Below are 23,520 nucleotides of genomic sequence, written 5' to 3'. Positions count from 1 at the left end.
CCCCACTCCGTGGACGCACCCCCCGGCTGACAGACGCCGCATAGCGTGTTTGGCTCACAGTTGCGCAGGCCCACAACCCGGCACACACCCAACTCGAGCATGTCCGCGCAGTCCGGCGAGGAGCTCGGCGAGGAGGCCAAGTGGTTCGGCGACGACTACGGCCGGGTTTTCGTCGGCAACGCGGAGGCGGAGGCGGCGACGCGCCGAGACGAACTGCGCGACCAAGTGAAGCCGAGTGGCGCTCAGGCCGCCGACGATCTGGAGCCACAATTTCATCCGTACCAGGACGACGGGAAAAGGCACGCAGTTGCTATGGAAACTGCATCTACAGGTAAGCCCGGCAGTTGGTGCAGGCTCCATACCTAATAATAATAATAAGCACAAGGTTATCAGTGGAAAAATAGACGTCTCCTATCTCTGTATAAACAAATAAAAAAAAAACTCAGCTTTTTTTCTTCCTATGTAACCATGGAGGAGTGTTGCAACAATGTGCAGTCAACTGCCACCTGGAATTAAAAGTATTACCCTTCATGTGAAATATTTCATTGGAAAATAACAGCCACGAATATTATTTGACAGGGTTAATGTGATTTTTTTGCTCAACAACTTTGCCACGGGAGCTTCACACACGATTGCAAGCTATCATTTGTGAGGCTTTGTCAACAATATTTGAGTGAATTTCTCAGATGTGTATATATATATATATATATATATATATATATATATATATATATACACACACACACACACACACATATATATGAATATATGAGTAAATGTAGCATGCAGCATTAAGCACTAGCTGCGATTTACCTACCGGCGTCATAATACTCAATCTTGTCAATAGTCACTTCATTTGTCATGCATCTTTTCACTGACAAAAAAACCCACACTTTATTTTGTCATAAGAGCAGCATAATATTTAAATTTAAAGTAATTTTGGGAAGCTGAACTAATTTGGGCGGCACGGTGGTTCAGCTGGAAAGCATTGGCCTCACAGTTCTGAGGACCTGGGATTCAATTCCAACCCTCCCCTGTGTGGAATTTGCATGTTAACCCCGTGCCTGGGTGGGTTTTCTCCAGGTACTCCGGTTTCCTCCCACATTCCAAAAATTAATAGTACACTCTAAATTCCCCCTAGATGTGATTGTGAGTGCAACCGTTGTCTGTCTCCATGTCCCCTGCGATTGGCTGGCAACCAGTTCAGGGTGTAGCCCGCCTCCTGCCTGTTGACAGCTGGGATAGACTCCGGCACTCCCCGCGATCCTTGTAAGGATAAGGGACTAAGAAAATGGATGGATGGATGAACTAAATTTTATTTAAATACATTTCCAAAGCCACAGAGGACCACAGCGTGAGGTTGAAAGGGCCACCTATAGCTCCGGAGCCGCAGGCAGTAGATTGAGTTTTACTTGTAGTACGTCAATATTTATACAAAAATGCACAACTGTGTCACATCTGGAGCAGTTCAGTAGAAATATCTAGCTAATGACATGACAAAAACATAAAATATTTAAAGAAAATGTGCCACACTCACCAGGAAGGCTGAATATTAAATGTACAGTGGATTAAAAAAAAAACTCCACACAAACCACATTAAAATGGTAGATATTTGCAAAATAGAAAAATGAGATGACGATAATTTCAGAACTCTTTCACCTCTTCATGTGAGTTGTAACATAAAAAATGTCTTGAGAGGAAATAAATGTAAAGAATTGGAATAATGTCGTTTCAAAAGTGTCCACACCCTGTTATGGCTGGGATGCATGCGTGGACAATTAACCAATCAACAAACTCGTGTCAAATGGGAGTCAGTACACATTTGCCATTGAAAGGAGCTCTGAATAAAATAAAGCTCAGATGTTCTAGTTGGCTTTTCCCAACAGTCTCCTTTTTTTTCTTTTTTACTTTTGTCACGCTGTGGCGACCTCTAACGGGAGAAGCCGAAAGAAACTTACCTTACTTTTTATTGAAGTCTAGACTATTTCTTACTGTTCAAAAATCCTTCCACCTTTTCTATGAGCATAACACATTTTTTCACATGTGAGGCAGATTTCATTTATTATGATCCAGTGAAACACAGGTAGAACATTTTGGTCGTAGTTCCAAAAGATGTTTGGTGCAAACTCAGTGTAGTGTGTTGTCCCTAATTAAGTATCTTGTGAGGAGTACTGAATACATTTTACTGCACTGTTTTTCTATCAAATGCATTCATGCCAGAGGGTTAAAAGGATACACAGGACTGTTGATGCTTCTAAGTTGATCCTTCCCTTCAGCATATCCCAGTTTTAAGGATGACAAGGAACACTGATGCTGGGCACTTTTCATTCACAAAGTTCACTGAAAAATTCATGAGAGGGTTAAAAAAAACAAAAAACAAGGAGCTTCGGGTTCCTGCCTTGGCCGCTCCAATTATTCTCATTTTACGGGCCGTCACCAAGACCAAACTGTCATGCCATACTTCATATAGACTTACTTCATGAAATTAAGGTCCAAGATATTGTACATGGATGCCCAGATAATTAAGTCCAATAATAATAATAATAATAATAATAATAATAATAATAATGATGATGATGGAGCAGGAGGAGAAATTTGGCCTTCGTGAAACTGTATTCCATCCAGACAGCGAGTTTCCCTTCTAAATAATCTATCTGTCTGTTTTAAATGTTATTCATTCCACCCCTAACAAGCATTAAATCTACAAAATAATGCCAGCATGATTTCTGTGACAGGCTAAATGTACTTACTATATTGAGAGGGCAGCCTGGCTGTATTAGGACAGCTAAAGCAAAGCAAAGCAAAGCAAAGCAAATTTATTTGGATAGCGCATTTCATATACGAGGTAACTCAATGTACTTTACATGATTAAAGTCATTTGAAACAAAGCGATAAAACATTTAAAATGGCATAAAAAAAATAACCATAGCATACAAAATATTAAAAAAAAAAGACAAAACCACATACAGTCCAAGTAATATGATCAAAATGTGGATATATTCTGAGTATGAGAAAGTATGAAGCATGAGAAAAAAGAAGTTTTCAACCTGGATTTAAAAACATTCACACTTGGGGCTGACCTCACCTCTGTTGGCAACTTATTCCATTTGTGTGCAGCATAATAGCTAAATGCTGCTTCACTATGTTTGCTTTGCACTCTGCGCTCCACTATTTGACCTGAGTCAGTTGATCTCAGACCTCTACTGGGTTTGTGTTCCGTAAGCATTTCTTTCATGTATTCAGGACCTCAATCATTTAGTGATTTATAGAACAGTAGCAGAACTTTAAAATCTATTCTAAAGCTGACTGGAAGCCAGTGCAAGGATTTTACGATTGGAGTTATATGCTGCCACATAGTTCTGAGTTTCAGGAATTGATACAATTAGCAACTCTATTGACAATTCTCAAATTTGTTGTGTGCAAAAAAAAAAAAAAAAAAAAAAAACGTCAAATTTGTAGTTTGAGTAAAAAATGAAAAAATTAAAAAAAAAAACGCCCACTGGATATTATATCCAGCTTCTCACTATTATAAAAACATTGAAGAAAAACTATATTAACGTTCTATTGAGCCTTTCTTCTTCTCCACTTTTGTAGCCCACAGTAAACACGTACCTCCATGCATTTGTGGCACCACACTGCCCCCAAGAGGCCAAAGTAAACAATCAGTCGCAGTTTCTGGATTTTACGGTTATTTGGAAAATCTAAGATATGGAATTTGACAACACAATGGGGTACTTTTACTTTATGGTAGTCTTATTTTAATTTGAATTTTTAACCAATGTTACAAGATGTACAGATAAAGTCTTTAATGTAATAAAATGCTTTATGTTCAGTTTAGTAGCTGCAACAGCTTTTCCCAGTCATGTAGCTAAAATACACAATCATCTGCCCACCCTGTGAATCGGACAATGGTGTCAGGACGTCACCCGGGACTACAACGGTCAGGTTTTTACTCATCCGTCTGGCTCCTCTTTGTGTGTCTCGGGTGCACAAAGCACTCAGTGGGCTCACATGAGCCAATGTTTGCTTTTTAGCTGCATGTCGAGTGCGTGGCTCATTATTCCGAGGGGAGTGGTGCAAGCACAGGCAGTACTAGGACCAGAGGTTTAGGGGTGCTGGGAATCATTGAAGGTCTGAGGTCTCAGTAAGGTCTCTTCAGACTTGGGGATGAGATGAAACGGAACAGGGCAAATGTGCAGTTGGGGTGGGAGTCGGAGTAACCTCATTGGTGAGAGATGTCAGGATAGAACAAGATACAGAGTTCAAATGATCCATCGATCCATTGTCTGTGTCACTTATCCCCATAAGGGTCACAGGAGTGCTGCAGCCTATCCCCGCTATCATCAGCCAGGAAGTGGGGTACTCTCTGACTCAGTTGCTGATTGAGTTTTACAATATGACCATATACAAATGAAGCTTTTTCTTCTCAATCGAAGTGTCCTTTTACAACTTTTGTTAACTTTACAATTTGGAGTTGTCACTAGTCTTCACTGACAAACTAATCTAAACATTCAGAGCCCGTGCAATACATTTCCAGTACTGTGAAGAAGCAAATGTGTAAAATGTGGTGAGGTTTATGGCATAGAAAATGGGCTTGCCACCTTCCATAGCATTCAATCTTTGTCTTGTCAGTCCCCAGAATATTTCATCAAATGTCTTGGGGATCATCTAAGAGTTTGTTGTAAAACGTTAAGGGTCATTCAACATTGAGGTCAGTGAAGAAATAAAAGTGCTGCCACTTGGGACTACTTCAACAGACAACTCATGGATACCTTTTCTGCTCAGTGTCTTTCTAATGTGGCGTTGTTTGGATGCTTTCAAGGGGTTATTTTCTGAGCTCCTGGATCACTTGTTGTTGCAATCTTGGAATAGGGTCACCACTGTCCTTAGTTTCCTCCATTTGTGAAAAATGATTCTGACCGTGGTTTGCTGGAGTCCCAAACCCTGAGAAATGCCTATGTACTCTTTTCCAGATAGATTTAGATGTCATTGTCTTTGCAGTTTGCTGTTGTGGTGGACAATAACAGCATCATGTCTTTTATTAGATCAGTCAATCTCTGACTATTTGACATGGTGCTGTCCCTTGTATTTACGCTAAGAATACTTGAGAGCTCGGAAGTGAAATACGATGCTTCTGTATGTGTCCACTTCTCGTGGCCGAGTTGAAAGTAAATCCCAGCGCAGGGTATTGCAACACTTCTCATGGGATTAGAGAGATTATCGCACAAAACTACATCTGCATTTTTTTTTTAATGGTTATTTCAGCGAATGTATGGATTTACACACTTTCATGCTATCTTCTGCCTTGTGATACAAGTGAAATGCCACTCATAAGTTAGACTCAAATGATAGTTTGGTGTAGATGCTCGACTACACACTCTTCAGACATAAATATCTAGCTAAGGGGAAAGAAAAGCAGGGGGGAAAAAAGATCAATACAACTTCACAGCCCAGAATTGAAATAGCTTTTATTGAAACTGCCTCAATATTGATCTACCTTAAGTCAATGGAACAATAACATTTGTCCTCTGTTGCATGGAGTGATACCTCTTACCATAATTGTATGCTTGTATTGTTTTGGATCACTGCAACTCAGAACAGCACTTCATTTTCAGCATTGCTTTTTTCTTATTATTTTTCTATTTTCTTAAACGCCATTTTGCTTGCACCTGCTCCCACTCTTTGTCAGCGCCATTTTCTGTGCCTTCACAAGATATTGAAATGGGACAGTAAGTGGCCACATAAAGCTAATTCTAGAAGTCATTACAAATTTGGATAATGCAATGACTGTATAAGACTATATTTCATCACAATTATTTTATTACTCATCTTGTTTTATTCCACTCAACCGTTGTTAACCCTGAGATCCGCATTTTCCTATTGTTACAAAGTCACGATTAGTGTTGGGGAGCCTTTGAATATGAGCGATTCCGGCCCCAATTCCAGTTGTCAATTCCGGTTCAAAACGATTCTTGATTCTGATTCTTTTAAGCGCTGGGTCAAAAAGGTTGGCAAGCTTTAAGTAAAGTCCATTCAAATGATGAAGCTTGACTGTTTTATCACGACAAATGGGTTTATGTGTACAAATTTTTACTTGTACCCTGATGGGTTTGCACCAGAACTCAGAATTTTGGCACAGTAAAATAATTTCACACAACACCGGTAAACATTAAGGTAAAATGAAAACGAGTAATGAATGTTACCAAATGCTCTGTAAAACTTTGATTTCCTTTACTTAGCCACCAATAAGACATTGGGTTAGTGTTTTTTTCATACTGCGAGACATTTTTTGTGATTTTTTTTTTCCCCGAGTCATTGTGATGTAAAATTGCTAGTTTGACCTTTAAGCTTGTAAAGAGACTGCTTCTGCTTTCTTTCCAGCTAGGTACATTCATGTGTGTTTGATTTTTGTGTCTGTCATCAGCTCTTACATTGGTTTGTAGACTAAACATACACGTTAAAAAACATCAGTGCAAGAGTGCAACCCACAGTTCAACTTGTTAGATGTTTGCACAGACATGCGTATTTTATTGATTCATACTCACTCGATTGACTTGACTGAAATTCCGTGCGTTGCAGCTCAGGCTCAGAGTGGGAGGGAGCGCGTCGGACTTCCACACATCACGAAAGCAAATTTGGCGAAATATAATCGGAATCCAAGTGTTGCACTGAGGTCACTTATTTTTTATGTGAAATGAAATACTTTTATTCCCCACTGCCGTTTTGCGTCGTCATGCGCGTCCCCTCCTTCTTTGGTTTTTCCCCACTTCTTCTTTAGGGTTGCTAGCCTGTAAGGCATTGAAACCGGGAAGCGACACTCTTAATGTGAACAATTCCAGGAGAATCTGAATGCTGGTACAAGGTCCGATCGGTTCTCAATGCCCAACTCTAGTCATGACTCACTTTGATTGAAGAAATGTTGTTGTTGTTGAGAAATTGCTTCTGAAAACACTTGTACACTATATTATATTTCATAGACAGTTTCAAATGACTCTGACGTCCTGTTAAAAGCTAGCCATGATGTCGGCTAACCTGAGGCTTACCTGCACTGTATTTGTTTATGACGTAAACTAGCGGCTAGAACCGACCTAATGTGTTCACTGTGGAAATTTCTCTGTACTATGTAGAAAAAAAATCTGAATATGGTAATTTACTGCAGCTTTGGCAGACTTGGCATACTGGTTTACCTGCTTTTGTCAATGATGGAGCGTCCATAGCAGCTAGAACTGTGTTAAATCGGGTACGTGGAGTGGCATTTGAGACTGATTTTCAAATGTGTGTATGCCAAAATGACATTTTCCACATTTTCAGATGAAAGCCGTGTAAACAGGGTAACAAATTCCATATTAGCTAAATAGCAAAAGGCACAAATGGCCTTCATAAGATTAAACAGGAGCTTGATAGATTTCCCAAACAAGGTCATGGAATGAAAGCAAACTCCAGAAACGTAACACCACAGTTGAGAAGGTTGTGGATGGAGTAATTGAATCGTCCCTGAGCAGCACATTTACTGCATTTTTTTGAAGATTGAAAACCCTACATGAAATGTTTCTGTCATTTCGAAACGTTCCACGCAAAAAAATTGCAACAGGGGAGTTTTTGCTTTTTTTTTTTTTTTTACATGACGTTGGCTCTGCATTCGAGTTGCCTGTGTATGACCAAGCAGATTGTCAGGCCGCATTCAATTTAGGACAACAGCCCCCTTCGCCGAGCATCCGCCAGGACTTTTTTATTTGGTAATCTAACCAGCCATCCATTTAGTGACATAATTATTTTGGCATCAGTGTGAGAATTCCTCTGTTGCCGCCTCTAATCCCATGTGAGTGTGGCAAAGCTTTTGTCAGAACCTCGTGGGTCCCTACAGATTGAAAACGCTCCTAGTCTCAACAGTGCAGGGTTTTGTTTTGTTTTGTTTTTTTTTCAACAAACAGCAAAGAGCCACAGCCATGACGGCCGGTGAAGACCAGCATTCTGATGCAGATGACTTATACATCACCCGTTGAGTTGTTGTGCTAGGTGGAGAGAACCCAGGGGACACAGGAGGGGGCTGTGTGTCTTAACCAAAGTTTGACCTGACTCAGATTAGTGGTTGTTCAGAGCAGTCCGCATCACCTCTCTTCACGTCGTGTAATGGCTCCGAGTGCTTCCCACATCTGCTGAGGAGGAGGAAGAGGAGGAGGAATTTGTCAGTGTTTTGAATCACTGAGTGCTAGATTAGGAAGGCGTTGCCAGGGTGATGGCTGAGGGGATCTATACGCTAGTAGTGGAATAAAGAGGATTATTTGTTGATTCGCTTTAGCATCACATCAAGGGCATTCATCTCACTGCGCACAATTTGAACAAATGTCAGCAAGTTTCCACTGGCCAGCCACAATATTGGGTACAGTCACAAAATGAAATGAGTTTTATTATTTATTGTGCCATTACAAAGATTATTGTGGTCAAGGGTCAATGTCTCATACTGGGTTTATACAGTCTAATGTCTCATACTGTATACTTCATTTCCTCCTTTGGGTATCAACTTAGATGCATAGCGTGATTTCTGACCGCGCCGCACATGACGTGGTGTATTGTTAATGACAAAGGGAGAAAAGGAAGGGTGGGGAGGCTTTTAAGAGAGGAACATCCTGAAGTAATGTCTCCTCTGTCACTTCAGTCTTCATCCTCCCAGTACTGCTAACCCAAAGGCTGCAGTTTTAAATCTTTACCCCCCTCATCCGAGCCCAGCAGCTGGAGCTAGACTATTTATAGTTCCACTCCTGCACAGGAGGAAGCGGGGGCTAGAGGACAGAAGGAGGGGCCAACGAGACTTGTACACAGCGCAACACAAATATTAGTATTATGTGTGGGTGGGTGCTGGATTTACACAGCATTTCCCATGAGCATGGCAAGGGGCTGTTGTTCTTATAGTATGTATAAATAGTCAATTGTTGACCATAATCATTTTGGGTGATGGTAAAGTCACTGTGCACTTACTGTTTACTTTTCAACATAACCTTTACTTTTGGCCTGATGGTTTGAAATACAATGGAACCTCTAAGGGTGAACACAATCTGAGGGGACACCGCTTGACCTATGATTGATTCAGATTTCAAAACATTTACCCCCCCCCCCCCCATAGGAATAATGCAGATACACTACGTTGCATATTCAAACTGTCACCATCATTAAAACATTTTTCTAAGTAACATTTTAGTGATGGGTAATCGCTCAACTTGACTCAGCTCTGTGTTCAACATGGATGCTGCTTTGCTTGAGTGTTCGGACTCCGATAATTGGGTAAAACAGAGAGGCATTTTTTACTCAGATTTTTCGTATAAAGTCCCATTTGTACAACCCCTGAGTCGTTCAAAGTCTAAGGGTCCACTGTACTTCAATTATAGATAAATGAGGACCTAAATTCTGACACAATTTTGACAATGGCCCAACTTAGTGAAATAAATGTTCAAAATATCCTTTCTGCAACACTTTCACTTATCCATTGCACCAGCACATACGGCAGCTGGCTGCAACAACATAAACAAATCAGAACACTTGACATCTCGTCCTTATTTTAGAAGGCTATAATAGCCACTGTTCAAACCAGTACAATTTATTTTTGTTTTGTTTTTTTGTGACAGGGTAGATGCAGTATCGGTGATGTGGATGATTTAGAACAGACACTAGTTGTGGCTCTGAGGGTTTTGGTGGCTGAACAATCGGCCTTTGTCCACTGCATGGGCACAAGTAGCCTCTGTTTGTGGTGCCTTGCAAGGCTGCAAAGTGTGCAAAGTGTGCATCCAGTCTGATGTCAAGTCACATTAGGACATTAAGAGCCATTCCACACACAGACTCCTGTTAAATTTATGCCTTTTCAAGCTATCTCTATTTTTGTCGTGATCACTAACTACATTTTACTTCTCCTCCTCCCACCTGTCCATGATGGACTCATAGGTGACCCAATGTCAGACCTGTTCAGGAAGCTTGCGAATGATGGTGACGTGTACACCTCCTTGCTGTCCAATCAGAGCATTTCATCAGGTCAAGAATCTTCCTATCTGTCTGACAATGTAAAGGCTTCATCTGGGTCCCCCGGCCTGGACCACTTCTCCACTGACATGTACACCTTCACCTCGAGCACCAAGACCATGTCCAACGACATGCCCAAGTCTTTGATGGGCTCAGAAAAGACAGAATCCTACAACTACATGGACATAAGGCATGCAGATGATCGCCTGGACCAACAGCAGGGGGCACTGGACAGCCTGGTAGACACAGGATTGACCGGTAGTGAGCCACTAGGTAGTTACATTGACAAGAACCTGGGAAGAGAAGAGGAAGACGAAGAAGATGAGAATCTAGGTCCAGCCCTGGGCTCCCACTCCTTTCCTTACGTGGAGGAGCCGTCTGACGAGGAGCCGTCTGACTACCGCTCCTACCGGAACCTGGGAGGCACGCCGCAGTCAGCCAGCCCAGTTAAGATCACCCTGACCGAGTCGCAGGCTCCGGCACCCAAGGCCGAGCCTCAGCAGCGCCCCGCTCCAGCCACTGGGTGTGATCATGAAAATGTGCTGAGTGTGGGCCTGCAGGGGGTGCCCACTGTGACACTGTCAGAACCAGAGGATGAGAGCCCCGCCTCAACCCCCAATGCTTCACCTACACGTAAGCACTGCACTTTTACCCGTTTTATTGTTACATCGTCCAGTAGTCATGAAATGAAAAAGTCTTGGGACAAGTCTTAGTTTGTGGGAACATTTTCGAGTTCCAGCACGACTTAGCCACAGCGCACCAAGCGACAGTCAATGAATTATAAAGTTAAAACGTGAATTATTTTATTAAAAATATTTTAATACACATTTTCTAACCTCACGTAAAGTGCATGGGACCTGGGGCATGTGTCCTTTTCAAAAATCAAATGTGGCGCTTGAGCACAAAAAACGGTCCGTGCACCCCTAATTCACCGTTCTGGATGTTTAAGACATTAATGAATGACTGCATGATGAATTCATAGCAGACTGTAGTATTTATTTTTCTGCAGAAAAAGAGTTCCCCTCCCATGAAGTCTTCAAGGCTGACACAGTGAAGTCTGCCGCCACCAAATATAGTCCAGGCCCAAAGGTCGGTGGCAGGGACCAAGATGGGAGCAGTGCAGAGTCTGGAGACTCCGAGATTGAGCTTGTGTCTGAGGATTCTCCCAAGGGCAACAGGAACCCGTTTGCTGAACCACCGAAAAGCAAGGGCACCTTCAACCAGTCCAGCAGTCCCTTTGACAGCCCCCCGGTAGTTTCCAAGGTTGGTTCCGGCCTGGCCGGCAACCACGCCCAGCCTGCAGCCTACAGCATTCTGCGTGAGGAGAGAGAGGCGGAGCTCGACAGTGACCTCTTCATTGAGTCTGCATCAGAAGAAAGTCCCAAAAGAGAGCAGGGAGTGGGGAGCCCCAATCTCGGAGCCGGACGGCCCTCCCCCCTCGTTCCGAGTGTCCCTACTGACCGCAGTGTCCCTCAAGCTGCATCAGTAGAGCCTTCCGTCACAGAAAAGGTCAAAGCAGAGGAAGAACGCCTGAGCAAGCCCAAGCCCCCGACAGCCACCGTGCCCCCAGAAGTGCGTCCAGAGAGGTTCAATCTGGACGACAAGAAGGCCAATGAAGGCAAAGCGGATCTTGGGAAATCAGCTCCTTCCTTCCTCCTGGAAGCTTTGAACAAACAGAAAGGTGAGAATGATTATACCTTATTTCTTCTCCATCTTGATCTTTCCAAACCTTTCTGTCTCTATTTTGTGATTAACCAACACTTGACTTCAGTAGGTTCACTTTTCAAAATTGGCCACAATATTGACGACTAGCAATCCAGAGTAAATTCCGTCAGAGGCTTATTTAAACCACCTTGTTCATCTCATTGGTCTGGACACACTATGGAGAGAACCCCCACTGATCATCACTCACCAATTCAACTACGCTCTAATTTTTCTGTAGAACAGGGCTCGGGAGCCTTTTAGGCTGAGAGAGCCATAAACGGCAAATATTTTAAAATGTAACTCCAAAAGAACCAACCAATATTTTTAAAACCAAATACAAGTTTATTCATGCATTTTATGAGACCAACACTTCAAGAGTACAATAAGTCTCTAAATTCATTTAGATAACATTATACTGTTGCTAACCAATGATGACAAAGTACTTTTTACCATTAACGCGACTTCTTTGCTGATGGCTTAGTCTGTTTCATACGTCATTAAATCAAACTTCATGCAGCCTTTGAGACTTCCATCCGTTATTCATGAACGTAGGTTGGTGTTAATGTTTTTGTTTTGTTTTTTTTTAAATGTGAGAAAGACTCTTCATATGCATACTGTCGAACCAAACATTGTCAGTACAGCAATATTCACACGTGTGGTATGTGATGGGAAGTGTGTTCCAAGTTTTCACAATCAGCTGGTCTGCAGGTTGAATTTTTTTCATTTATCCCCACTTATGTGCACTCACCAACAATGCTTGCTGACAGAGGGATGTCTTTATGTAAAAAAGAAAATTCCAGTGGTGGGCAGCCCATATGCGCTCTCATTATAAACCACATTGATAGGCTGCGGAAAGACTAACATTTGTAATTATGAGTGTACCCCTTTAAGAGCGAGGTGGCGCAAGGTAAACTAGGAAGAAAAGTGTGTGGCTGTCATTGGAGGCCGTGGAGCAGGTCGTTGTTAGAGAAAGTTACGTGTGGTGCCAAAATGTCCCAAAAAAAAAGAAAGAGAGACATTAAGCTGACGTCTTTTTTTGGGGGCCACGCAGTCACGCGATCGACCACAACTTCCGTCGATCGTGATGGACACACTGAGCACCCCTGCTGTATACAGTTTGTCGTTATGAGGGCTCTGACATACGCAACCACCAAAAGAGCCAGGTGTGGCTCGCGAGCCATAGGTTCCTGACAGCAATACTGCTGTAGAACAAACTATTCCATTAAAAAAAAAAACACCTATTCCCATCTCTCCACATATTGTTGTGGGTTTTTTTTTGTAATGACCCCCAAGATGCCACCAATAAGCAATGCTCCTTCTATGGCGTGTTACTAGATCTGATAGCGGGAATAATAATAAAATAGCTAATAGGAAAGAAGTAATTGGTATTTAACAAGGTTGCGAAGCGGTGAGAAACACATCAATGTCCTCACACTTCCCATGTGTGTATGGTACTGTTATAAGATCAGTTTGAAAGTATATTACCATGATTTGTTAAGCACAAGTTTTAAGATAAGGGTCAGTGCATATCAGATGGTACACATTGGGGAAAACTCTTTTGCACAATATAATCTCATTCCAAGTGTTGCTGAACCAGATTTGAACCCCAGTCCTCAGAACTGTGAGGCAGGTGTGCCACCCCTGTCCCTCACCACATGATTACCTTTTTTGATTGTGATGCGCTGCACTCAAAACATGCCCACACAGAACACAAGACAACACAAATCCACGTCCTCCATTTTCCTGATGATCTTTTAGCATTCATACCTAATCAAAAATGTTTTCAAAAAGTCATACTTTGATGACCATTTTCAAATGTTTTCAGACTTCAATGTGCCAGTGACTCATGAGCCGTTGATCAGTTTTCAGCCAAAAAGACCAGAATTTCAACAGCCCTACTAGCACTAATAATACATTCACTGACTTGGTTTGTCTACTGTAAGCTGCTGCATGGCGTGCTGCTTTGATGACAAAGCCACAAACTAAACGGGCTTGTTTAGAGAGACACAGACTTACCCAGTTGCTCCGCTTCCATGTGGACGTGTGAAGACCTTGTCGAGAGTCTGCTTCCCCCTAGTGGGAAGAAAAAAACAGCGTTCAATTGCATCAATTCACATCCTGACTTTGCAAAAAAGGGAGACAAACTGTATTTTCAGACCTGTAAACCCCAAAATTAGCTGGTTGTGAGCGAAGTGATATGTAACATAGAGACGATGCATCATGCAGCATATGGCTCCTTGTTTGTTAGACTTTTTAAATCCTGGGATTAGGTGAACCAGACATGGCAGTCACAGTCAAATAGTTTATTCAATCTAATCCGCATATTTAACCTTAGAATGCGTATTTTTCCTACTATTTTTCATCCTTTCTCCCCTGTTTACATCAAGAATTTTAAGAGTGGGTCAGATTTTTAAGGTGCCTGTCAGGATTAATTACACTTGCAGTCCATATTGTTTGACAGCTAAAAAAAAAAAAGAAAAAAAGAAAAAAGAGGGTTTATTTGGCTGCATTCTCTAAAGAGACAAGTTTGCATCATTAGTAGGTGCCAACAATACTTCCAGGCCCTAATGAAATAAGTCAATGTGCTACGTAGTTTATTGCTTATGATCCAGGGGTTTCTGTTTTGTTTAATTATTGTGAGAAGGTTCTGGAAATACAAGAAAAACAGGTCATATGTCTGCTTGTCCACCACTAGAGAGAGCAGTGTGTCTTTGTTCGACATAGGAGACTGGGACTTCATCCCCAGTTCCCATAGCAACACTGATGAGGGAGCACGTTCCGTCTGGCTCAGAGAATCTGTTTTTTTCTTCTTGGTAGAGGGTGTTGGCAGCGTGGAGGCTGCAGTGAACAGAAGGTGTGAGGTGGGGTCGCCTGCAGGGGGCAGGGGTGGGTTCGTCGAGAAGTAGCCAAACTATACAACAAGGGAGTGTTTTCTTCTCACTACTGGCATCATGCAGTTCCGTTCAGATTTGTTTCCAGTACATATTTCTTATATCTTTTGCATTTGCCCATATTCTGGGGGAGAAAAGCAGTAAAAACACAGACACATCCTCATTGGAATAAACAAAGGCCTATTGTGCTTAAGACTGCATGCAAAATGCATGCCTCTCCATATTCATTATTCAAGCAAAAGCACTCAATGAGTCATCGTGGAAACTGGCAATTTGAAAAGCTCAGCGCAACCATAAATACTGTCAAAGCACAAGGGGTCTGCAATCCTCAGCAGGGTCAGTTATGTTCAAAATCATATAAAATGATGTACTGCATCACAACATGAAACAAATAAATACTGGGATTCAACACTTAATATAACGATTTGAAAGCACAAGTGGTGTCTTGATTTATAAGTGCCCCGATCAATTAGTTTGTGTTATCAGTAGTCAGTTGGTCAACTGGTTATGTTTTGAGAGTGCGCTTCAGACACGCTGCTGCTCGAGTGAAGTTGGGGTGGGGGCGATGGATGCATGTAGGTAAAGACAGCTACAGTCACTGATGCACTTTCAGCCGTTTATTGATCGGGAGAGTCAAAATCATGAACAAAATAAAGGACAATCGCGAGGAGCTGCTGAAAAGCCACAACTCATGGCCAGACGCCCACACGCTGACCAAAATGATTAAAAGCCAACCTGACTTCAATTCCTGACATTACTCACTAGGCCGCGCCCCTTTAAAGCACACATGCAATACAACAGTAAATGCAGTCATTACATTTTGCGGAATCAGTTTATTTCATGACGTTGTTTCTTTATACAACACACGGCTATTTTTCTTGATTGAAAATATAACCACAAAAAAATTTTTGGTAGCTTTAATGGAGTAATCGAATTTGGTGAAAAATTCATGGATTAATTGAAAATAAAGTGAATTACAATCTTGGTTACAGAATGAAATAAAACTCAAAAAGCCACAATACAGATGACGTATGACGATGCATTAGCCTGCTTTGCCTCCCTCCCTCCCTCTGTTAGCAGCACTGCTTCGGCTTTTGTTGCGAAAACCTAGACTGCACCCCCTATCAAGACAAAAGCTTACCCACCCTCTCATCCCTATTGGCTACTAATCATCATATGGCTGGTTTGCTGCTGGAGCAGTAACTGTGATGTTTACAATTTGGGCCCCCTTCCCCCTTTCCTAGCTACAAACACACACAAACACATTTGGCAATCCACAGCATCAGTGCGAGAACTCTGCCAGGCAGCAGCATCTAGGAAGCCTCTCCATCCATCCTCGCTCCCTCCCTCCCATGTTCCCTCCCTCACCGTCATCTGCGCCACGCTCCTGCATCCTTTTGACCATTCATGCCTTCACTGCAATGAGCGAGTGAGCACGAGCCACAGAAGAGGTGCAAAAACAAGAAGGCGGACACTGTGATTTTTTTTTTTGGGGGGGGGAGAGCAAGCGAAAGGACAGGGATAAAAGTGATCACCAGCATGCAGGCCTCTGTAGACGTGATGAAGAAGGAAAGCTCTTGGAGCGGTTGGAAGGGCCAGGGTACTTGCTCGGATTTATTCTTGTGCATGCATGCATGTGTATGTTATGTCTGTCTAGCATAAAACTTAAATGTCTCAAATTTCTTTAGATGTGTAGTCTTGAGCGTGCTTTGCGTTTGTGCTTCAGTCACTGGATTAGTCAAATGGTGGGGAACAGAACAATGTCACCTCGCTCCCTTTTTGCACAGACACACCCTGATGTCACAATCCATTGTGTTACGTGTCAGGACAAAACCAGGAGGAGCGTGGAGGAGCTATGAGAGCAACTTGCATACAAAGCAGCATTCATACTGTTCATATTGTGCGTTCAAAGACATTTAATATTAATCTTAATTGTAGATGAAATTTAAACGGCAGTGCTTTTACATGCGTAGGCTTTTATTATTGTACGCGTCTGCCACTGCGAGAATCCAGCCAGGACTGACACTGTCGCCATGGTAACCTGGCCACACCCATCTTGATTACATCAGTTCTATCTGCTGTAGCACCAGGCTACCTTGTACAATGTGATTTTTTTGGGGGGAGGGGAGGGGGGTGAGAGATAACGTCCTTCCACTGTCTGGGTGTTTGTTAGAAGGAACCATAAGAGAAAATGGTGCCCTTTCCACTACAGAGCATCATTATCACTTTCCTAAGGGCCTCTGATTTTAAATGTTGATTTTAAAAAAATTCCGATGTCAGAATACATTGGTTTGTTACATGGTTATTAGCTCTTTGTCTGCATGAGCAATTTGATTATGTAACCACAATGATTGGCCTTTGAAGTGATCTGTTAGAATTTTTTCAAAGAGTGGCCTCTGCTGCAAAAGATGCTGTGCCCCAATTCTCAGGAGTTGAGTAAATAAACCCTCAAAGATGGTGTTACGTCATTCTATATTCGCTACAACTGACTCACTGATCTTAAACCGGACAAATGTTTAAAGTAAAGCAGCGACGTCCACATGCATGCAATGGCCCCTTGTGAACGCATGTTCTTGTTAAATAATGCGTAACGTATGTTTAAATATGGCAAATGCCTGCCGGTAAAAGCTTGTTGTAATCAGTGATTGTATCTTTAATGCTCACAATATTATGATGTTTAGATATAAAGTGACATGAAACGGTGCAGTCACTCCTTGTCATCTTGAAGCACGTGTCAGATATACAAAGAGGCCAGGAGGGAATTAAGATGAATCACACTGTTTGACTACACTGAAAATGGTGGCTTCTGTTGTGTATCGGCGGCTTTTCTGTACAAAGTGCTGAATGTTCTATCAGTTGCAACTTGGAGTAGAACAAGCATAGTTGGGCTGACAATGCTGAGAAATAAATGTATATAATATCTCAGTGCAATACTGAAAGCTGAATCTACAAAGCAATATTCAACAAATTAATGCAGTCATTCAAAATAGAGCTAAATTATTTCGTAAAATGTCATTTTATGCATAACTGTACAAGTGTACGTAATACGGTGGTGAGTAAGTGTATACTTTTTCATAAATCTATTTTGCATGAAAGTTGGATGTTTCCATAGGCAACATGTCCAAATCTTACATTTTAAAACTGTTTGCCAGGAGAAGTCCCATTGCATGTTTGCACACGCGGGCTGATAACTTGTTTGAGGCCACAAGGATGTCTGCAGTGATTTAATGAGGTCAGGCTAAACTAGTTCCACTTCAGAAAAAAAAGAAAAAATGGGTGGGCAGGGATTCATATTCTTGTCATGGGTGATAATCATTTGCTCCGTTTCCTCTATGTATGACGACGACTAGTCCTAACAGGCCCTGACTCAATATTGGGCACAACATTCTGTACGAAGTAACGAAAGCATTCTGTTCAATTTCGGTGTTTGTACGTATTAAATCTGGAGAATGACCTCCTCTCCTGGTCGCTTTGATCCATGATGGATTCATCATTTGAAAGTTAAGAGACCCCCGCTAACCTCCCTTTGTCTTTGCGTTCCACAGTAAAAGGGAGTGGCAATCTTGATCTTTACAGGGAATGGGCACTCATTAGGTTCCTGTGCATCCTCAGATACAGACCAAATGAATCTATGTTGCCAAAAGAGCACCCCAGCTCTCCCAACCCCTTTCTCCGATCTCTCGGTAACAAAATGGAGTGAACATGGTAGCTATGGCAACAGCATCAGGCAGGTGCTCCGCAGGCTCCTGCCACCAGACCATTGTGATGGAGCACTGGGAAATGGCCCCTGTATCTGCTTTTTTCTAGAAGTGATTCACTTTGAATGTCAAAGCATCAAATGGTAATTTCAAAGTGTTGGTTTTAAAATCTGTCACAAGAAAGCAGTGCTGCTCAAACTCAAAAGACCACATTAAAATGTGAGTGTGTGCTGGATTGCATTGTGGTTCTATCCCAAGCTGACCCATAGACGCCCCCCTTAAAGCTCTGTCAGTCATCAGACAGCTGCTGATTGGCTAATGTGGTTCTAGTCCAGTCCCTCCTTTCCTATGCAGTGTGAGCGTGTGTCTGAGTCTGTGTGTTGGGGGGGGGGGGGCATACTCACCCTCCCAACACTCTCCTTTTGTCCGTGAAAAAAGCAGCTGCCTCTTTCCCTGTTCAGCCATGGGAGCCGCAGGTCAGTACCCGCTTCTACTACATAAAGCTAATGCTTTAACCTCTAAAATGTAGCTGTGCAGCACTTACCCGGTCTCGACAGTGAAGCTGCTTTGCCGTGTGTGTGTTTGTGTGTGTGTGTATACAAGGGGGATACAACTAGTGGAGGAGGTACACACCTGTAAATGTATGTTATATGTCACAGCATCTCCAACAGCCCCAACTTGTCACATTCCCAATTCTTCCTGATGACTTCTCCTTGATAGATAAACACATTGTTGCTTCCTGAGAAGAGATGATGCATATGTGTTACATTAGAAGGTAAAGGGGACAATTAAGAGAGCGTGCCCACATTGTCAAAATGAGTCTAAAGACGTCTGAGGTCTTCTCCAGACTCTTTAGATGCCTTTTCAGAGGCAAGCAAAGATGGCCGTCATCACTATGCCATTCACAACTGTGTGGCTAAAATTAGAGCAGGCAAAAAAGCAGTTGGAGTGCTTGGGAAGGAGGAGAAAGGCACCGGAGGGATCATTCTCAGGAGCAATTCTACTATTCTCAGCATACAGAGGTGATAAGGCCCAGTCAGGCGTCAACTACAATGAATGCATGGTGAACGTCATTGGCGGATCGGTGGGGATGGAGATAACGGTAATGAAAGGCATCTCCTAACATGGGGAAAGAGCCTACATTTTCAGGTGACTTGCATGTAGATGAGCACCGTGGCAACCTCTAGAGGTTGGCCCGCAAAGCCAACAAAAAGCATGGTCGGTGTTGGAAGTATGAGGTTTCTCCATGCATTGCCATCCTTCATCACTTGAGCGCTTATCAGCGCAGCCATGTCACACTGAACTGTTATCTTTAAAAATGCTGAGTGTGGTCCCATTTCTGTCAGCCACGGGTCAATCATTAATTTTCCTCAGGCAACTTGTCCAACATGGTGCCTGCTTTTTGGATGGGATGTAGGTTTGTGTACGTATGAGAGCCAACCAGGTGTTGATGGTGATAAACGAATCGAGACCAGAAAGCGGCCCTTATGTGTGTATGTATCACGACAACGCCACCTGGCACTTGCTTCCATAGTTGGATGAAGAAGTTAGATTAGAACCAGAACCAAGGGTGTGCTGATCCCAGTAAATGACATTTCAGCTCTTTGACCCAGATGTGTGGTGTGTAGCGTCCGATGCCAAACGGGCATAGTCTGACGCTTGTAGAGGGTGCAATAACATAGTTGACGACTACAGCTGATGAAAAGTCCAGTGGATAAATGAGTGGTCTCGCTGTTTGTGGGTCCTAACCCAGTTTGCCTTTGTGCTTCACCATGCAGCGATTGACCTGCTCTACTGGAGGAATATGAAGCAGTCAGGGGCCGTGTTCAGCAGCGTGCTGCTTCTCCTCTTCTCCCTGACCCAGTTCAGCGTGGTCAGTGTTGGGGCCTACTTAGCCCTGGCCGCCCTCTCTGCCACCATCAGCTTCCGTATCTACAAATCTGTGCTCCAGGCTGTGCAGAAAACGGATGAGGGCCATCCTTTTAAGTGAGTGAACCACGGCCACACCAAAATTTGTCATCCATTTAAGAGTTTGCCAATCGACTGACTTCTTTTCTGTACTTACATCAATCCAGAGGCTACCTGGAGATGGAAATCTCCCTAACCCAGGACCAAATTAGCAAATATGCTGACAAAATCCTGCTCTACACCAACACCTGCATGAGGGAGCTTCGCAGGCTTTTCCTTGTCCAAGATCTGATTGACTCTTTCAAGGTTTGCATACAATCACTTTTTCCCTTTTTGGCACTTGTCTGTAAGTTACTTCACCAAGACCTGCTTCCACCAAGCAGGACAGTTTGCGTCTGTTTACGATTCTTTAGAATTTCCGCTGTATAAGTGACTTAGTGTGCTAAAATTATCAAACTTAAATGTGTTAAATTTTGCCATCCTACCATTGATGTACCAACCAACATACCAAAAGGCTAGACAATAGGAGTGACCAGTGAAAACAAGAATTGAAAGGACAAATCAGCCACATGCTCAAAAAACATTGCAATGTCTTTTGTTGCTGAAATCATTGACTCGGTACACTGTGATGGACGTCTATGAGGTGACATTGAAGTACCTAGCACACACCCATGAGTGAGATTAGGTTTTACCATGACGAGATCATGTTTGGTGGAAACATCTCTCAGCAGGTTCTGCCTTTTGGGGTTTTTAAATTTTATTCCCAACAATGAAAGGAAAAGCATTTTAAAATCTGATTTTCTGTTCAGTTTGCTGTGCTGATGTGGCTTCTAACCTATGTGGGCGCTCTCTTCAACGGCCTGACACTGGTCATCCTAGGTGAGGTCACCCTGACTCACCTCACCTTCTGTCTTACTTCTGCCCGTATTGACTTAAGACACCTTATTTTTCCTCATTACAAATCCAGAGCAATGTGTCGGTGTGAACTGGATACACGTTATTTTTAGCTTTTATGTATGTAATTCTAATTGGGGCAGCATGTCTGTGTTAGGAGCTATAATTTTGTAGAGGAGAAATTTACACAGTTTGCCCAAGATAGACAAGTACAATTTGTTCACACAAGTGAGATTGCATTGTATTTTAATGCCTCCTAATATACCTACAGCTGTGGTCTCTATGTTCACCATGCCCGTGGTCTATGAGAAGCATCAGGTAAAGATTTTCACCTTTAAACCATTAAAAAGCCTATTCGACAAAAAAAACAATGTTTTTCCCTCCTTTCTTGTAGGCACAGATAGATCAATATGTGGGACTAATACGGACCCATGTCAACTCAGTGGTGGGAAAGTGAGTGTACAGACTTTTTATTTCTCACAGCAGATGAGGATTTAAGCATTAGAGAGCAGTTTTGAAACTAATTCAGTGTCACTGGTCAATGTCCAGATGTGAGAAAAAAAAAGAAACTATAGTAGTTTTCAAAGTCCACCACGATTCTCCTTATTTAGTAAAGCCTAACTTGATGGCTCAATTGTGCACCATAAAAAGAGAGAACGGAGCAGGAGGTGCTTTAGTGTCTAACTGCGACTTAATCCTATCAGAACCATGCAATTCCTACTTGTTCTTCATGTCTAGGATCCAAGCAAAGATCCCCGGGGCCAAGAGGAAGGAGGAGTAGATCCGCAAGTCTCATGAAGGAGGTTCACTCATGCTTGAAGAGTGCAGTCACCGTCAGAGGGACGTCACGCTTTGTCATCTTGGTATTCTCTAAAAGCATCCAATAGAGAAGCCTTCACCCTGTCTAGAGCAGTGTAAACACTAATAAAACACACAACCACGTTCATAACGCCTCTAGGTAGACAAGTTCACAACTCAAACTAAAGAGACAAGACTTTTTTGTGTTCATTATTCTAAAAAGCATGAAGTCGAGCCTTGGGTAAATAGTTGCTATATTTTGTGCTGTTTTGAAAACCACGCTACATTTGAGCTTTTGCAGTGCTTACCACAAACTCTATGGTGTGGCCCAAAAAAAAAACAAAAAAAAACAGCTAAGTGGCCACAGTCTTGCTCTGCTGCCAATGTCCGCTGCTTCATGTTCAAGTAAGCAGATGGGGCCTCTCGCAGTGTGTGTCTGTCCGTGTAGATGTGTAAAACACACTACATGCACACGCACACACAAAGTCCCCTCCAAAAGTATTGGTACGGCAAGGTATATTCTTTTTTTTGTTTAATGAAGACATTTCTGTGTTCAGATCAAAAGATTAATATGAGACAATAGTTCAGAACACCAGCTTTCATTTCATGCTATTTACATCTCAATATGTTGAGTAACTGAGGACGGAGCACATTGTGTTTGACTGACTTCACCAGATTTTAGCATCCCTCATTTAAAATGCTTTTACAGGCATTTATTGCAGCCTCTTACTGTTCTTGTTTGTTTCTCGGGGTTTCTCCTTTCAGTTTCCTCGTCGGGGGGTAAAATGTATGCTCTATTGGGTGAAGGTCCGGTGAATGACTTGGTCAGTATAAGACCTTCCACTTTTCCCCCTGATGAAGACCTGGGTCATTGTCTTGTTACGTGAATAAGTTTCTCCCAATTAGTAATAATTATGTGTTGTCTGTTCCATACTGATGACGTTTTTGTTTTTAAGGTTATTAGCCATCAAAATGTCTTTTGCAGATGTGATCATTGACCAAATTGATCGCATCGGTGAATAACGACATTATAGCCGATTAGCATAAAATGTAAAATATTGGCCGATACTGATGAGGCTGATGAGATCAGGGTTAAGTCTAGTAAATACCATGAAACAAGAGCTGGAATTCTAAACTTTTGTCTCACATTCATCTTTTGATCTGAAATCCAAATGTCTTCAGCATCCAAAAAACAAAGGAATTGACCTTGCCGTTCCAAAACCTTTGGAGGAGACTGTATGGAAGTTTTTCCTTTTGGTGTTTCCAAGCACAAACTAATTTTAAAATATGCGTCTTAGATGTGGTATTTGTAGGTTTTTGCTTTTGTATACCAATAAGGAACAACACACACCTTAATGTTGTGGGTACTGTTGTACAACTACTATGAAGACAAGGCGTATCTGGTGATAACAAGCTTGTTTGAATAACTGTCCAACTTTGTACTATGTTCTACTATACTGTGTAGTTCCCTAGACCCTGGACTCTTAACTATTTGCACTTACACTATGTATTTAAATACAAGAACATGACAAAATAAATGTACCTTGATGGAAAACATTTCCTTAGTTGACTTACTGATGAGGTTTTTTCATTGCGGATTAATTTTTTCCATTTATAAC

General features: G+C 42.2%; 1 protein-coding gene and 1 long non-coding RNA gene across 6 annotated transcripts; one reads left to right on the top strand and one right to left on the bottom strand.

Annotated features, from left to right (window-relative positions):
- Window positions 1–7: 7 nt before the first annotated feature.
- rtn1a (reticulon 1a) lies at window positions 8–23,458 on the top strand. 5 transcript variants are annotated; one of them, XM_061844042.1, is made up of 9 exons: window positions 8–331; window positions 9,934–10,641; window positions 11,018–11,689; window positions 20,080–20,287; window positions 20,377–20,515; window positions 21,019–21,088; window positions 21,375–21,421; window positions 21,498–21,556; window positions 21,842–23,458. In XM_061844042.1, the coding sequence occupies exons 1-9, from the start codon at window positions 100–102 to the stop codon at window positions 21,882–21,884; spliced, it is 2,178 nt and encodes a 725-aa protein (XP_061700026.1). In that variant the 5' UTR covers window positions 8–99; the 3' UTR covers window positions 21,885–23,458. The 5 variants fall into 5 exon arrangements, with proteins under 5 accessions (XP_061700026.1, XP_061700029.1, XP_061700028.1 ...); XM_061844044.1 differs by lacking the exon at window positions 8–331 and adding an exon at window positions 3,423–3,731; XM_061844043.1 differs by lacking the exon at window positions 8–331 and adding an exon at window positions 3,842–3,940.
- LOC133513344 (uncharacterized) lies at window positions 6,709–13,758 on the bottom strand. Its single transcript, XR_009798460.1, has 3 exons — window positions 13,729–13,758; window positions 8,113–8,153; window positions 6,709–6,788 (listed from the first exon to the last, which is right to left on the bottom strand). It is a non-coding gene; the product is annotated as an uncharacterized LOC133513344 (long non-coding RNA).
- Window positions 23,459–23,520: the final 62 nt, after the last annotated feature.

The sequence above is a fragment of the Syngnathoides biaculeatus genome, chromosome 15 (assembly GCF_019802595.1).
Source record: "Syngnathoides biaculeatus isolate LvHL_M chromosome 15, ASM1980259v1, whole genome shotgun sequence".
Taxonomy (NCBI): domain Eukaryota; kingdom Metazoa; phylum Chordata; class Actinopteri; order Syngnathiformes; family Syngnathidae; genus Syngnathoides; species Syngnathoides biaculeatus.
Note: the sequence above shows the minus strand (reverse complement) of the source record. Positions and strands in the feature narration are given on the sequence as shown.